The sequence below is a fragment of the Sander lucioperca genome, chromosome 10 (genome assembly GCF_008315115.2).
Source record: "Sander lucioperca isolate FBNREF2018 chromosome 10, SLUC_FBN_1.2, whole genome shotgun sequence".
NCBI lineage: Eukaryota > Metazoa > Chordata > Actinopteri > Perciformes > Percidae > Sander > Sander lucioperca.
This window is the reverse complement of record NC_050182.1, coordinates 36,821,039-36,838,594: the sequence shown is the minus strand read 5'-3', so window position 1 is coordinate 36,838,594 and position 17,556 is coordinate 36,821,039. Positions and strand designations below refer to the sequence as shown.

Here is a 17,556-nt window from a genome sequence, read left to right as displayed (position 1 = left end):
AAACTCGACCATATGGTCCCTTGGGTGTGACTGGTTTCATTGCCAGAGGGAGACCAGTGACCCCGCAGCCTCCCCTGATGACGACAGCCGCATGGTGTCGACTCCATGGGGAAAAGACGGGAAAACAAAGCCTCTGCCTTCCGCCTCCCAGCATCCCTCCCAGAAAGATGGGGGGGGGGGAAATGGCTCGGTTCAGGAAACCCCTAGCCATTGTTTTGCTTCCTTCATTAGTCGTTGTGTCAACAGTTTGGTTGGCTACGCGTGTGCCACTGTTTTTGTTCTGCTGCACCCCGGCTGACCTCACTGCTCTGATGTTTTGACAGATTGTTTCAAAGTCCCATCAAGGCAATTTACCGTTTTAAAGTAAAGCAGACACTTGGACAACATAAGCTGGACCGCACGTTACACCAAAAGCAAATAAATCTGCTGGGGTCTAAAATTAAACAAATGTGACGTAAATCTGCTGCCATGAATTTCATCAGGAAATACCGAGAGGTGCAGCAGGGTGCGGCTATGTGTGGCTTGCAGATAAGCAAAAGGTGTTAAATAAATGTGATGTTCTACGTAAACAGCCATTTTTGGCATAGATAGAGAGCTCATAAAGAGAAGCTTTCATCTTGAAAAAACAAAATGCCTCCCGTTATTCCAATTGTTAGCAAATGGATGAACGTATGAAACTGTACACCTTGTTTCTCGTAACTCACCATCATCTAGGTACATCTGGTCCAGTTCCTGGGGCTCCTGTTTGACGGTAATGGCCATCGAAGGGGGGCTGGCATCCTCAGGTAACAGGCTGGGTGAGCTCCCTCCGGCCTGGGCTGAGCTGGCTGCCTGCTGAGCCTGACTCGGGCTGTAGGCCTGAATGAACGGGCTCTCCCCAGGAGTGGAAGGGTGGGATACCGGGGAGGATGAGGGACTGCTGTTGGCATACATAGTGTGGTAACCATGGTGCCCTGTGCTGTTGAGGTGGTTGGGGCTGCCCTGGGAATGAAGCATCCCTAGGGGAGAGTTGTGGTCTGGCGATGCTGGGTGGGCGAGGTTGGGGAGGCCAGGGGTCTCCTGGATGGGGGGCACCACGGGGCCTGGTGGTGCCGCATGGGTGGGGCTGTTGGGAAGGCACTTGCTGTAAGCCACGGGGGACAGGTCGTGCAGAGTGGGGCTGGAGCTGGGGGACGACGATGGCATTGCAGCGTGGCGAGGCGGGCAGGGAGGGTAACCACCAACCAGGCAGGCATCAGGATCGGATACAGGCATGATGGGAGTGAGCCTGGGCCGGCTGTAATAGGGCTTTGAATGCATGGGCAGTCTCGCAGTCCCCAGAGAATCATATTCATCATTGGGTTCTGTCTTTATTATCGGCACTGGTGGGAAAAAAAGTAGAAAGAAAAGTGGAGATATTAAAAAAACGTGCAGGGAATCCACGTGGCGCAATGAGTGCACGAGTGCGGCTTAGTAAAGCAGTGAGCAGGCACAATTGTGGCTGCGATACCCTCCATAATCCAAACAAACAACCACCAGTGGATATGGGCTCGGTGTCAACTTGGCTGAGCTCTCTAACTGAGAAACCCTCACGCCTCCCAACCGCCACCGCTCTTTACCACACCATGAAAAAAAAGCAAAAGAATAGGGGGGAAAGAAAAAAATGAATGAGTCATCAGTGTGGAAAGCCACAGCTGGCTCTAATAATGAATACGACCTATTTTCTTTGGACTCTCCTCCAGCTCTGATATCCAATAAAAAGACTACTTTAAAGCACAGGGCTGCTGCTGCTGCTGCTCAAGGAGCCCAGGACCCCAAGGTTTCCTCCACACTCTAGAAGTAATTGTTTCTCTCAGGACCAAAAGATAGAGACAGAGAGTGAAAAAAAGGAGATGATTTGATTTTGATTAGGCCGCCTGAGCTCCTTAAGAGGCTGTAGAGCTGTGCCTGTGGTTTCAGGAGCTTCAGGCCTCAGCTAATGCAGCAGAGTGCAGTGACCCCACTTGATCATCCTGCCGTCTCTCTTCTAATTTCTAATCCGGTGCAGACCGTCTGCACGGTTTCCTGATTCGTTCTGACGGACAGGTATCACATGCTTCCTGTTCACTGTCAAGAGTAGTTATTGATAAAAACACTTTCTATTAATTGAACATTCCAAAACAGAACTATACGCCCTGGGTTGAGCGATGGAGAGGGATCCACATTAGCGAGCTCACTGCTGAGTTATAATGTTAGTACATGTGCTAAGGCTGTGCCAGCACTAAACTAACAGGGCAGTGTTAAGATACCCAGATGCACAGCAAAGGCTTCTGAGTCACAATAGACACACTGTTTCTATTTCTACACATTGTTAAAATGTGTTAATGGGTGTGGTGAGCGTTTGATGTCAACCATTTGGCTAAACTTGCTCTAAGTGACATTTATTCAAAGGCGTACAGATGTTAATATGAATTAGATGTGTGTCTGAACTGTGTGTTTGCTCGAAGGTTTAATAGAACCTTTGGATAAAACCTTTGAGCGATAGTAAAAGCAAAGCGTGCAAGTGAAATGTATGCATTGAAAAACAGGCTGCTTTTCAATATGTTATTTTTATGTGGGAGTTGGATTTGAAAAGACATTAATCACGCCTGTAGCCTCTGGGCTGCTGAGATGCGGTGCAGTTACAGTATAACGCAGCAGGGAGCACATTTACGTCAGCCCTGTCTGCTATCAAATCCCAGGACCAGGCCTGGTGTCTGGGGGAGCATCGTAAGGCGAGTCCCATGATGCACAGGCCTCGTCTCCACAGCCTGGGGAATAGAACAAGCCAGTCACATGGTTCACACTACATCCACAACCATTTCCCTGTGTTCACAGTGATTCTCTGTCTCTTGTCAGCATCCGTTTATTGTGAACGGATGGCACAGTGCCATGGTGCCAAGATGTGTGATGCCAGAGTTGTGACGTGGAAGGGTTATAACCAAATTTGATCATTTTCGCATTCAATCCAAGAACTGCATTGTCCTCTGTGAATGAAAACACATTTTGACCTTTTGCCTCATTAGATCTTTTTAAAAGTCCTGCTAAATAACGTCAGAACATTAAAAGCCCCATATTGTAAAAAGTGAGATTTTCATGTCTTTGTTGATTATAAAGCAGGTTGAGATGGTATTTAAATACTGTGAAAGTATCAACATGCTCAATCCACAGAGAAATGCACACAGCCCATATTCAAAAATGGTGCTTTTTAAGTTTAACTGTCAGGATGTCCGTATGGTTGTCACAACTAAACTATTGGTAGAAAGTGTCATTAGAGTCATTCCCCCGGCTGCAAGGACGCGGCGAGCGCAGTTGCCGAAGACCCAGAAATGCTGACCAATCAGAGATTGTTTTTTAGGGTGGGGGGCTTAAACAGACAGACGATAAAACAAAGTGTTTCAGACAGAGGGTGAATACAGGTACATTCAGACAGACAGTATGATAATAATGTGGGTGTATTTTTTACATTAAAGCATGTAATCATGTTCTAGTAGAATCCAAAAAAACAAGACTGAACCTGAAAATGAGCATGACATGGCACCTTTAAATTATCATCAAGCTTGATGGTTCCTGAAAACTGATATACTGCACGTAAGATATTCTTATATGCTACATGAGTGAAAATATTACAAGAAATGTCATATTTTTCAAGAATGTCATGGTTTTGAGGTTGTACTTGAAATATCCAAATGGAAGTAAAATGTTTGAACTGAGCAAAGCCCTCTCATATTTACCAGTCCTTCTGATTAGTGATACAATTACACAAAAAAGAGGGAAGAAAAGGCAAATATTGATGATTGTAGCTTTCTCTGGATGCCCTTTTAAACAATAAACAAATCTGATGTACCAAGTCACAAGTTCCCTGACTGTGACCAAAACCAACATGAGAATTTAATTTAGGAAAATAGGGTAAATCAGCATTAGCTCAGAAGGGACGGGATGCTGTTGTCCTTTGCAGTCCCACTTTGTAATCCAGTTAGAGCTTATTTTTAAAGAGCAGTTTGGTCTATTGCATTAAAGTTTTAATTCCCAGTGATATAATTCGTCATCAGCCTTCTGACTATAAGCCAAACAGGAAATCAAATAACATGGGACAAATGGTCTTTCTTTTAACTTTTAAACAATTTTTTTTTCGCCGAGATTCTCCCTCCTCTGCTTCGGATATAAACAGAGGTCTCCCTCCAGCTTGATCCATCTGTGTGTCTCCTTTCCACTTTCTATGAGAGCTGAGAAAACAGATTCACCAGGCGAGTCCCAACTTCAGCTGGCTTCTATTTCCTCCCAACCTGTGGGTTATGGCCCACAAACAGTTGATGTTCTGCACATGGTTTTCTCTCCATCTCTGGCAGTTCCCCCCCTCTGTCTGCTCATATTAAACTGATCAGGCCTGATCTGGGTATTTTATTGTTTCCTCTGAAGGGAATGGGAATCGGGACATAGATGTGTGTGTGTGTGTGTGTGTGTGTGTGTGTGTGTGTGTGTGTGTGCCTGTATCAGTGTATTTGATTAGGAAGGACAAGCAAGTAGGGCTTACACAGATGTAAATTAATTTCTAAAGGATACCCTCTCTACTTGAAGCCATCGGGCAAGGTGGATTATGGGATGCAAAAGGTTCTGATTCTCATTTCCGATGCGTGTTGTCTGGGATCTGTCATTTTCATGCCCCCGCGAAAAAAAATCAGGAACTGTTTTGTTGCAGAAATGCTGAACTCATCTTCTTCTAACAGCGTGAATCTGCAGTGACATTTAACATGGAGCAGGTGGTGGTTCATTAAGTCAAAGGTACCTGGTGCACCATGCCCCACTGTGTAGGCAATCTGGTCAGCCAGTATACTGTTGGCCTTAGTGTGCTGTAGGTGAGTCTGACAAAGCCCCAGGCTGTAGACATGACAGAAACAGTTCAGTCTTTGTCCAATTTTGGGGGGAAAAAACATGACTGTGCAAATAGTTACAAAAAAAGAGAATGTGTGGTTCATTAACTTTTCCTGTATGTGTCACAGAACATGTTTCTGACTTTCCCCCTTCCAACTCCAACCACAAACCAATGCAGCGGAGGGAGTCGGCACCCGTTTGCGTTAAGAATAGAACTCGATATTACAGAGGAATCTCCAAATGGCCTGTGAAAATAAAGGGGTTCCGAGAAGCTCTTCGCTAGAGCTTTGGTCATTGCCAGGACTTTTCTTTGCAGTTTGTTGTTTAATGTGGTTGGTGAAAACTGTTTCTTATTTGAAGAGTGACACATCACGTCTCTACTCACGCAAGAATGATTGGAAGGGAGCTTGGAAAAAACGGGGCTCATTCCGGGAGACAGACAAGGACTCTTGTACTGTGTGTGCATCTCAACATCACAGACAAGCAATTGAGCTTGAGAAGCACACCACAAATACTGCTGATAGTACTGCATTTATCAACAGCATATGTTTCCTCAATCCATTGGCTAAAGGCAGCTTCATCTCATATTCAATAACTCATGAGCAGCAAAAATCTGACAATTATTGGCTTAACTGATGTCTTAGAAAGTAATAATCGCGTAGATTTTCATTCAAATAAATGTCTGTTAAGTCACTATAGCTGAATGAGGTAACACAATGATGATTGAGCCTATGGCCCACTGATGAAAGCCCTTCCATTTGCAGCATAACAAAGTGGATGTCATTGGCGACATTCCCGGGAAGAATCCTAAGCGGCGCACAGTTAATGACACGTTTTCCATCACTTAGCAGTGGTTGGTCCGCCAGAGAGGGTAGGCGGAGCTAATGCAACATACTTGATCTTCAACTCACTTGTTAGTGACCAGAGACAGTTTAGAACCGAGACACTCCAACTCAGAGTAATTTCCTGTATCTGTGTCCCGTGGGCTTCTCCACTGCCATGCCTCTTTAGGAGATTAGCGACAGGTCCTGGGTGTATTGATTCCAATGGGAGAAGTGAATGTCAACAGATTATTCTTTCGCCCCATAGTCACCAAAGTAAATATTGGACCTATTTTTCACAAACAACATGTCGCCTGAACATTCAGACACTAAAATGGCATTTTTCGGATGGACCCATCAAGACAAAATTTACTTTGTTTGAGAACTGTTTTTGTCTCAGGAACAAACTCTCGCAAGATCTGGCAACACAGATAAGCTAACATCAACTAACGTTCGTGAACACCATAACAAATCTAATTTTCATAATGAAAAAATGCAGATATCTAATCTAAATGCAGATATCTAATGTGTTGATATCTAATATTGGCAAAATAGAATATTAATAAATTACACAAATATAACTTTTCATCCATCCACATGACTACACTTTCAAACGAGGACATGCCCATTTAGGAGACAGGAAGTGTGTACTGTTTCATACCATTAGTGCAGCCAGGAATGGATTACACCTTACTTGAAGGTATCTACATAAGACTGACGTGACACTGTCATGAACGTGTCATAAACATTATAAACATTTCATAAACGTTCATGACATAACACTTCTTTTAGTAAGTGTCATTCGGTTTTGTCATGACAAGTTATGGTAATGGTTAGGGTTAGGGTTCATGTGTTATGACTGTGTCATGACAGTGTCATGTGTTCATGACAGTGTCATGTCACTCTTATGTAGATACCTTCAAGTAAAGTGTTACCCAGTAATGCGCTATCTTTAATTATAGAGAATCGTTGGGGCGACGTGGCAACGCTGTATGGATCTTTGGGAGTTTAGATCCAAAAACACATCTGCAAAACTGGGTATCGCCATAGGGGCCAAAGAGAACGAATCGGAGATCTTCGAGATTGTAGCTTAAATAAATGCTTTAGAATTAAACCATTTGACTCCAATATAATTGGCTGATACAGACAAACACAACTCCTGTTAAATTGAATAAATACAAAAGTAATATACCTGACCTTTGTTTATGGAGGGAGGTGATCATGATGTTCATCTTGTCTGTGAACATTCCACTTGACCCTAAGATGAATTTGCTGCACCTGCATTCAACAAATCTGAATTTGAAACCCCACGAATATAAATGTATTGATTTTGCTATACTACAGACAAAAAGACTATAGCTCTCCTTTGTAAGAAGAAGAATTAAACCATCTGATTAAACTTTCTGGAACGCTAAAGGTCAGGTTGTTTGGTTCACTGAAGACTAAGTGAAGGATTACTTTGCTCATAAAGATCCAATGTTCTCTCTGACATACTGCACAGTGCTAATGACACATTTCAAAGGTGTTTCTGAGTTTTAACATCACAATGGCAATTTTTCAACAGGTCTACGGCATCCCTCTGCTCATATCACTGAGGCTTATCTTTGGCTGTCAGCTAGTAAGAGTGAGAGCAGCTATGACTCCGCTACAGACTGCATCTGATAATATGTTGTTATTTCACATTGGAGGCAGGGCGAGGCCAAGAGAAGATAATAATCTGCTTACATGTCTGAAACAATACAGTCTCTATTAAAATAATATTCTCTTTTGAGCTAAGGGGAACATACAGAATAGTGAAACTAGGCATCAGTAGTCCACCACAGTAAGTGTCAACCGCATTTGCACTGAACAAAAACAAGAGGGTCACATGACTTGAATGGAAAAATAAAGGTGGTTTTCACTAGCATATGTGTACCAGAGTGTTTGCTTCATCCTTCCGCTGTTTCAAACAAGTCAGGCTATTTAAAGGGTTGGGTTTGCCTTTTTATAGAAGAGCAGACACCAATGTGTGAAAGAAATGTTCTCTCTAAACAACGTCAGTGACCACATCTGTGCTTGAAGTGGGACAGCGGGCCGGAAGAGTCTTTTCATACAAGCGAGCAAAAAAAGTGTTGACAACAGTGTGTGTGTGTGTGTGTCCTCCGCCCCAGCCCACCCCGAGTGCCCGGCCACAGTGTTGGTTGTTTCTCTCAGTGTTGACACATACACACACACACACACACACACACACTGAAACCCTCAAAAGCAAACAGCTTCACTAGGATTTCCGCATTCTTTGTTATTGAAACCATGAATGTATTACAGTCATAATTGTCACAGAGGGTCTGTTTACACTGATTATACAGTTTTCTTTGTGAATGCTTTTCAATCAGTAAGCCCTATACAAGCATTGTGAATAAGAAAGTAATTTTTTTCTACTGCATTGATATTTTTTGAATCTACATTTATAATTACAGTTATGGTAGTCAAACTCTATAATGATACATTACAGCCTTCAAATCTCTTTGACAATGTTTAGCAAATGTCAAAATGTACAGCGCTGAAAAGTTGTCCATGTTCTCCCCAAAAGAGCCTTATTCCGATCAGTTGTACGTTTGCAGAGTGCCACCTAATGTACTGCAGGTAGAGTTACTCCTGTCATTCTTCCCATTCTTCCCCGCTCATGTATACGGGGAGAACAGGCATAAACCGGGGTAACCCCGGTTACTGCTGTGCATGTAAACGCACTGAATGGCATTGCAAGTTGCAACTCTGCCTGCAATCTACTAGCTTTGATGTTACTTCACCAGAGAAATCCTGTGTGTTTTGGTGTCGCAGAGCTTTACTTCTGCACTCAGAGCAGTTCTGCCTCAGCTGTCATACAGCAAAGTTGTATTATTATTTCTTTTTTTTAAGATTTTTGGGCATTTTAGGCATTTTATTATGCAGGATAGCTGAAGATGTGAAAGGGGAGAGAGAGGGGGAACGACATGCAGCAAAGGGCTGCAGGTCGGAGCCGAACCCGCGGCCTCCGCGATGTGGACCGAGCCCCTGTACATGGGGCGCACGCTCTACCAGGTGAGCTATCCAGGCGCACCCAAAGCTGTATTATTACACTCAATATAACCTCTTTGATTGAAATACTGAAAAGTTTTTAAACATGTTGTATATGTTAATGTGTGTCTTTAAAAGCATGGTAAATCTCAAAATAGAACTCAATAGCTTGTGATTCATGGTCTCCTTGGCTGTTAACACTCGTGAGTTAATTATCCTCCTTTGTGAAGACATTGGGCTGCTTGTGTGGTCCACACTGTACTTGTTGTTTACTTGGCAACAAAAGAGAGAACGCAACAAGTCATCTTTTAATTAGAGCTGTGTGCATCAGGGAAATGAGATGCATAGTGGAGGCTGATAAGCCTCTACATCTCTCTTTCTGTCTCCCTCTCTTTCTCCGTGGAAGAACAGTATATGAAATGGATCTGCTTTATACAGCATGGACACGGTTTGTCAGCGCTACATTGGTCCAGTTACCCACAATAAACTCGCCCATCATATAATCAGGCATCTCCAAATAGGGCCTTGCTTTACTTTCTCTCAGAGCCTCGTCCAAAATCCCAATCACTTATCTGCTGTAGCCATAAATACATCTGGTGATAATCTAATTGTCACATCTTATTAACAGCTACAGACTTATAACACAATGCATGCCTCCCAGCAGCATTACACCCATTAGACACTGATCAATAAATACAATATACCATTGTTTTTCATCTCTGGATTATCACAGGGTTTCACGAGGGGGGATAGTAGAGCGGGTCTGGTTGCTGGTTGGAATCTCAAAACCAGCTGGCACTATGTGGTTGGTGAATCTGTGGGAAACAAGCCTTCAACCGCTATTGATCAGGTGCTAGAAAAGTTGTTATGTGCCTTAAGAAAGGCACTGAACTCTCGACTGCTGCTCAACAGCCAACAGCAAAGCAACTATAAATGGGAAGCATTGTTTCGCTGAAAGAAGAGCAAGCATGCTTAGTCAACTTCCTCTAAATACGTAATGATAAAATAACAGTATTCCAGTTGAAAGTGATACCAATGCTGATATTTCACCTGCGCCCGTTGTGAAAAGTCAATAGCTCACAATGTAACTTGGAGGCTGAACTCTTCTCTAAACTCTCGGCAATACATTCTTCAAATTCCAAAGTGAAAGCCATCTATAAACACTGAAGCCGGGGACACATGATGAACACAGCGAGAGGTATTCCTGGACTTTTCAGGTTGCTACATGAATGGCTGCCTGGTAGATGCATTTGTGTGTGTGTGAGTGTGTGTGTGTGTGTGTGTGTGCGTGTGTGGATTTGTGTGTCGGTGAAGCAGGGGGGGCATTGTGTGAGGTGGGGTGTGAAAGTCAGGTCGCCGGGGGATTGACTTCTTTTCATCAACAGCGCTCGGAGGCTCTGTCACTCAGCAGGTACACCTCATCGCTGGGGAACGCCGTCTCACTACAGAATAAACACACCTCACATCTTGTGCTCTCACTCACAGGCTACTTCCAAGCAGCCAGTCAATAACGTCAAAAACAACGACCAAAAAGCTGGCCCGTAAATTTCACACCGTTGACGGCTGCGGTAAACTACAGTGGATGGATGTCAAAACATTGAGAAATACTCTACGTGATGAAGGTGAAGTGTGTGGCTTGCGAAAAGCATACATGTCTTTCAGTGTGGTGACAAAAAAAGGTGGGACATAATTATGACGATTACCGTTTTGAGGCAGGAAGGTGAAGCGCTGGCACTGGCTCCTCTTCCTCTTGCCGTTGCAGACGTAGAAATTAACCTGCACCGGGCTGGATATTCTCTGGTTCCTGTACGGCGGGATCTCCACAACAAGAGTACTCTTAAAAACAAATAAGATACAATAAGATAATACACCTTTATGGGATGAGAAAACTGCTGATGCCTTCAGATGTATTTACTCGTGTGATTTTATGGCACACTTACAGTTTATACTATGACTTCCTGCAGCATATTAATCAACAGCTATGTTTATTTTTCAGCTGGCCTGCATTTAGGGTACTGTTTCCAAGAGGCTGGACTGGGAACTGGATTAAATGAGCTTGTCTGGACTGTGTAGATGCAGTAGTTGAGCCCATGAGGTTGGTCCAGTGCCCGTGTTTGTCTCTGAGGAAAACCCCAGGGCTTTAGCTGTGTCCCCGTACAGCACCAGAGGAGAGGAGAGAGGTAGCCGGCCTATTTGTTTGCACAGCCAATTCTCCCTGTGGAGCGGGTCGCTTGTCCCCCTCCTCCACCCCCCCCCCTGTAGGCCAGAGCCCGGCATGTCTGGACGGATATGAACTTTCAACTGCTTTTTTTCTGACGAGGGACCGTGGAGCAAATTTGTCTGAGTGTATGTGTCTAATTCCTGGGATGGCTGTCACTCTTATGGGGGTCTAAACAGGCCAGAATGACAGGAAGCAGGTTTTTGTTGGTTATCACTGTGGATGGAGGGAGCCATGGGGTGTGGGGTTGGAGGTTGAGGGGCCTGCGTACTCCACCCTGGTCTGCCCTCCAGATGATGACAAAGAAAATATGCAGGTGGCTGATTGAGTGTGTAAAGTGTGTGTGTGTGTGTGTGTGTGTGTGTGTGTGTGCACACATGGCTTTTCCCTCTCCATCCACACCAATGAAAGTTTGCACGCTCTGGATGGTAATAAAAACACAGTCGGGCAGACAGTCTGGAGCACTTTAAGGTAGTCTGGTGGCAACTGACATGAGAGGAAGGCCAGGGCTCTCTTGCTGTCTCTCTCTTCTTGTTTGTTAGATGTACAAATAAACACACTGTAATATTTGTCTTTCAACGACTTTGCCTCCCCGCTCCGCCGCCCCCGGCCGAGCCTTGCAAGCCTGCTAATTTTCAAGCATCTGGGACTCCAGCCATAGCACATGAGTCAGCCCTACAGGCCAATTAGACATCAGAGTTAATATTTACTCTTCTGATGCAACCAAGTCCTTTACCTGAGTGAAATAGCAGCAACAACAAAGAGAAAAACACCCTGAAGTTGCAGCATTTAGATGCGTGTGGTTTATTTTAGACCCCGCGCAAGTGTAAATTGCCTCGGTTAGTTTACACAAAAAAAGGGGAAGTGGGGGGGGGGGGATGAGCCGCCGCTGATGAAAGGCATCAGCAATGCAAAACAGACTGCCATCACGCACAAGCAAGCGCTTTTTCACAGATCCTGTACTCCTGGCTCTTTGCACTGAAAGCAGACCTAACGAACCTCAATGAAGTCCTAATTAACTCCAGAGCACAACCAGCTTACTGTGACACGAAGAACAACATTTGCTTCGTTCCATCTTGACGATTCCGTTTTTATATTAACACAATATGAATGTGTGGCTGAGCAACAGTGAAATGAGTGCACTGGTTTTTTTTCTCATTATGGCTCTGATGAAAAGCAGCAGGTAAAAGCAGGGGTGTAATCCACTTCTTGGCTACATACGAGGTGTTTAGGTCCAAATTCACGCTTTGCTGTGAACTAAACGTCTGGCTATGGTGGGAGGACTGTGACGGGAGTGTGTGTTTATGTGTTTGTGCTTCTATTTCGTAATATGTGTGTGTTTGTGTGTTTTTGTGCATGTTAGATGCAAAAACAAATCTGAGAGCCCGTGTTTACTCCGTTAGGGTACAGAGATTTTGTGAAAATTCCATTCAAGATTGCATGGGCTAATCATTATTGTCTACGTTGCAACTTGTAATGCCTGAGCAAAGGTTACATCATTACAGGGGACAGATGATGAGGAGACAGAGAGGAAAAGGAGAAAGTGTCAAGGGAGACTGGGACTGAAGGCAGAGGGAGCATTTCCAATGAGTCATGTCCGTGAGATGCACTTACATTTTTGACGGAGTCCTTGTCAACTTTGGCTTCTGTCTCCCACAGATGATGCCCATCTATTGGCAAAAGAATAAAATACAATATTTAGGTTGTCTTGTTACACAAACACAATGGACCTTAAATGGAAGGCGACTATAATCTGGGAGATGATACTCATACTGTATCTGTGAAAAATAACAGAAGTGTGCTCTGGCTGAGGGTTAGGGTATTAGTAGTCTATATCAGACAGCTAGCTAGACTATCTGTCCAATCTGAGTTTTCTGTTGCACGACTAAAACAACTTTTGAACGCACCCAACCAAAACAAGTTCCTTCCCGAGGCTATTTTGCAGAGGTACCGTTGCTCTGTCCGGCCAGAGAATGTTTTTCTCCCGTCCTGGTATGTTGTGTGGACTAGCCGGACCCACCTCCGCAGTGCTGTGGATGAAGGTCTGGCAATGCGAGACTAGGGTATTAGGGGTTTTAGCATTTTGTTCAGTGTAGTTCTGAAACAATTTGTCGATTAAACAATTAGTCAATAATTTAATAACTGATCAAAAGCTATTCATCAAGTAAAAATGCAGATAATTTGCTGGTTTCAACTTCTCAAATGTGTCCTCTACGTCTTCGAAAAGTGAAAAACTTTAAGGAAGATGTAATTTTAGGTTTTGGAAAATCGTTATGGGTATTATTCACTTTTTTATGACTTTTTTTAAACAAAAATATCACGAAGATAAGCATGAATTGTAGCCCTAGGTCAGTGCCAATATCAAGTTTGTCTCTGTTTAATCTCCGATCTTCGACTGCGACAGCCCACTCTCTTATTCTGTGTCTACCTCTGTTAAATTCTTCACTATTTTTGTCCCTCATTAAATCCTGGATTAGATGCTTTTCCCTCCTTTACTTCTATTCTTAACTCTGCCCTGTGAAAAGAGCAGCTTTTGTCTGTTCTCTCTTTCTTCTCATCTCCACCGTGTTGTGGTAGGGAGGCTTTCCTTGCTGCCATGCAATAAAAGTCCTGTGAGCTACTGCAGCTGTTGGGAGCCTGCAGAAGCTCAGCTCACATTCTTTGGGTTTTCTCTGTGATTTCATGCCACACCTTAGCGAACAGACTCTGGGCTCTGCTAGGGCAATCAGCACTGACCACAGTGCCATTTGTTTTTTTGTTTTTTTCTCCTTTTTTTTCAGAACTGATGACTCATTAGGGCTGTGAGAAATAGAACTGACACAGAGCAGTCTTTGTGTCAGTGGCGCACCAAGTGAGGAAACAGCATGGGGACTGTGGCACTGCTTCTGTGCGTTAGCTGGGCTCAGCAGCAGCTGCTGTGCCTTTTTATGCTGCTGAAATGCTTGCACTTTTGCTTCTGGGACAGGACACCATCAGATAAGATAATCAGAGTCAGTTTCCAAATAACTGATAGCAGAAGTCCAGCAGCTCTGGAAGATGTAAAATGCATTATGTTTTTTACATCATGCAGCAAGTGAAAGAATAAAGGATCCCAGTCACGTTTGGCTTATTATTGGTGAGCTGTGGTAGTGGGGGCAGGTGGTCAGCTTTATTATTCAGAGAGTGAACATCAGTAGATATCTCTTTCCAAAATGGCCATATTAAAACTCAGAGAAAGAGAAAAACAGACGGTGAACAGATCAGATAAGGGTTTTCTATTTGAACTGGGGGAAATAAGAGTTGCATATGGAGAAATGTGCCTCGCTGTAATGGTGATGATGTGGATGACCCGGAGGGGTGACAGAAGCAGGGTCCTATAGGACTACCATGGGGCAACGCAATGATACTGTGCATGTGGCAGGTGATTGAGATGTGAGAAAGAATAAAGCACACGTAATGCTGTGAAGTGCCTCAGAGAATTGAAGGGCAATGAGAGTGAGCACAGACAGGGAGAAGGTCAGAGACAAACAGAGATGAGCGTTCCTCATGTTACGTCTAGGGGAACCATGAGGGAATCTCACCCGCCTCCGCTCTGGGAGACACTCCAAGAGGGAAACCTTAGACTACGACGTCAAGCCCAACCTCCACTAGTAAACATGTTTTTCTTCACCTTTGTCTCTCTCTCTCTACCTTCTTCTTGATCTTATTTTCTCTCACCTTTTACACCTCTCTGCCACTTTGCTCCTGCAAACTTTTCAATGATAACGCCATCAGACTTAGCAAATTCTAAAACTGAGACTGAATTGACATGGGGCACACATGTGGCATACCTTTGCAAGTCAGAGAGCGCCGTATGACTGATAACCGCAGAACTTTCCATTCACTCCTTCCCTGCAACATCTGCAAAATGCTTCTGTTCCCGACAACACCTCCTCCTTAACGCAGCTTCCACCCACGCATAATGCGCGCGCGAACCCACACGCGCGCACACATACATACATATATATATATATATATATATATATATATATATATATATATATATATATACATACACACACACACACACACACACACACACACACACACACACACACACACACAAAGATGCAGGCAAATGCACAAACGCAGCCACAGTATCCTCTACCTATGTTTAGACCTTCGACTTGAATGATAAGAGGGAGAAGCACAAAACAATAGGTGGTAAATGGAGCTGTGTCTAGAGAAGTCTTACTATAATCCAGTCCCGTTTCAACAGAGAAATCAATGGAAGCACACACACACACACACACACACACACACACACACACACACAAATAGAAACACATTGTATCTTTGTACACCAACCATCTGCCTATTGCTCTACTTACATGACTCACTTGTGCAAATGATATCCACAAAGACTAACACCAACACAGACAAGCAGGACAACACACTCATTCATCAGGCAGTTAGACCACATGGGTGAGGCTTCTTGGAGGCTTCTTCAATTCTCGACCACACATTATGTTGCGTACTATACATGGTGATAACACAGCAACAGTGTTGCTGTTATAATCTCACACAAACAAACTCTCATCTGTCATATTTTTATGGACCGAATTTTGATGAAGATGTAGAGACTGCGTGTCCTCTATCTGGCAAAATCAAAAGGCAAACAACCACTGCTGATGCCAACAATATTTTTTGGCAAATCATATTTCATGGGTTTTTACAAAGCCACAGATAGCTGAGTGATGGCATATCGGCCCTCATAATGAACTTGCAGGTTTTGGCTTTCCAGAGGTGTTTTTCCTGCTAAAAAAAAGGTTGTTGTGTACAAACACAACAACTTCAACTGACCAAAGAGAATATTTTTGAGAATGGAAAATATGATTCACATGCAAATAGGTTGTCTCATGAAACAACCCAGGCATATTTTGCGGCTATGTCTCTTTTCCAGAGATGATTTTCAGGAGTATTTTTCCTCTCTCTTTCCTGTTTACATACGTCAAGTTTATTTTCCATTTTAGTACCATTCTACTGCTGCTACTCGCGCTGCAAGCGCTTCTGTGATTTTACACATATTTTCACAGCAATTACAAAGCCAAAGCCAAAAGGCCAAAAAGGGGTTCCCCCATGACTGATCGCAGAGGTGCAGCTGCTTTCCAATCTGAAGCACCTGACCTCTGCCAATCTGAGGAGTGGTGAAATTGGAGAAATGGGGATCTGCTTCAGATTGAGAGGCTTCTGTATAAATTATGACCTGACAGTCGATTTATGATGGGTTTATAGTCAGGCACTGAGTTATTCTGGGTGTAAAACAGGGAACGCGTGAGCTGACTTGACCTGTGGGTGCAGGCTGAGGAGGACGGCGGCCAGTAGAGACGGATTTTATCCTTTTATCAAGACTCCAGCTGTAGCAGGCATTGAGACAGAAATTGATCTAAAGACTGAGAGGGATGGCTGGAAGATTATCCAAACTTTAACATTTGTATAGTATTTGTGTTCACATGGAAGACATTAAGGTTGGTTGCACAGTATATCAGAGCGTTGAGAAGGTCACTGCGCTACCATGACTTCCAAAGGCTTAAACTGAGTGTAGGATGTAGAGAACTGCAGCTAGATGGTGTTTTGGTATTTGTCTAGGGTCTCTTAAACTGTTTGCGGACAAATTGGACCCAAAGTTTGAGCAATGTTTCATCAAGATATATCACTATTCATATTCGATGGAAAGGGAATTTCTTAAGATCTACCCCCAGAAAGGGAAATGGAAACAATTGTCTCTCTCTGATTCAAACCACTTATCTGGCTATGGCATGTTCTGACAGGTCTGAAAAAAAGGGTGGAGGCCACAGGACAATCTAGACATCTTTCTGTTATGATTCCGGTATTATCCAACTGATCCCTTTGATGTATAGACGTGCCCAAAGCAGAGGCATTCCAAAATGGTGCACTGGCCTGTTGCTGATGAAACTTTACATCATAATAGAAAACCACTTTAATGAGCCAGAGGCTTTGAGGGTAGGAAGGGCACTTTTAGTTCTATTTCACATAAGCTTCACCTTATAACAGGACACTAAAGGTTTAACTTTGCATCCTCATACTAAAGATTTTTATAATACAGGCTCAGCTAGCCAAAGTAATCTCATTAAAGGGGCCAGTGACGTCTCCACCCTCCAATACATGTCATGGTTCGTTCTTTTGGGGTATTGACCCATCCATTTCCCTTAGGTACAGCTTTGGACCTGCAGTAGCTAATGCATGCTTTATGGGGAAGGTAAAGGAGCATGAGAGGTTAAGCCCCGACAGCTCTGTTAAAGGGCTCCTCCTAGAACTACGATTGTTATACATAATCATTGATTTTGGTGCAGTATACCACCCTAATTAGACAGGATACTGCAACTCACACGTCTCTAATCTCTAGCCTGAGGCAGGGGTGGAATCTGACTTTTAGACTGCCATAGTGGCAAAATATGAGCCAAGATTATGCAGGTGATCCTAGCCTAAAGCCAAAGGGCAGTCTAGACATAGCGCTAGAAGTACAACACATCGACCGATTTGTCTGGTGTTTAGACTTGCCCTAGGTAGAAGTGTTTAACAAAGTATAAACAGTTCACGGATGAACTCTGAATAATAGTGCAGATCACAGTCTGT

The 17,556-nt window shown here is 43.6% G+C and overlaps 1 protein-coding gene across 2 annotated transcripts in view; it reads right to left on the bottom strand.

Moving 5' to 3' along the window:
* The window catches only part of LOC116035329 (nuclear factor of activated T-cells, cytoplasmic 1-like), a 66,486-nt gene that overhangs the window by 22,136 nt on the left and 26,794 nt on the right, over positions 1 to 17,556 (bottom strand). For both annotated transcript variants that reach the window (XM_031278357.2, XM_031278358.2), the window contains exons 7-9: positions 12,556 to 12,611; positions 10,427 to 10,559; positions 705 to 1,361 (exon numbers count right to left, since the gene is read on the bottom strand). In XM_031278357.2, coding sequence (XP_031134217.1) covers positions 705 to 1,361; positions 10,427 to 10,559; positions 12,556 to 12,611 — 846 coding nt within the window. The remainder of the gene's footprint in view (positions 1 to 704; positions 1,362 to 10,426; positions 10,560 to 12,555; positions 12,612 to 17,556) is intronic.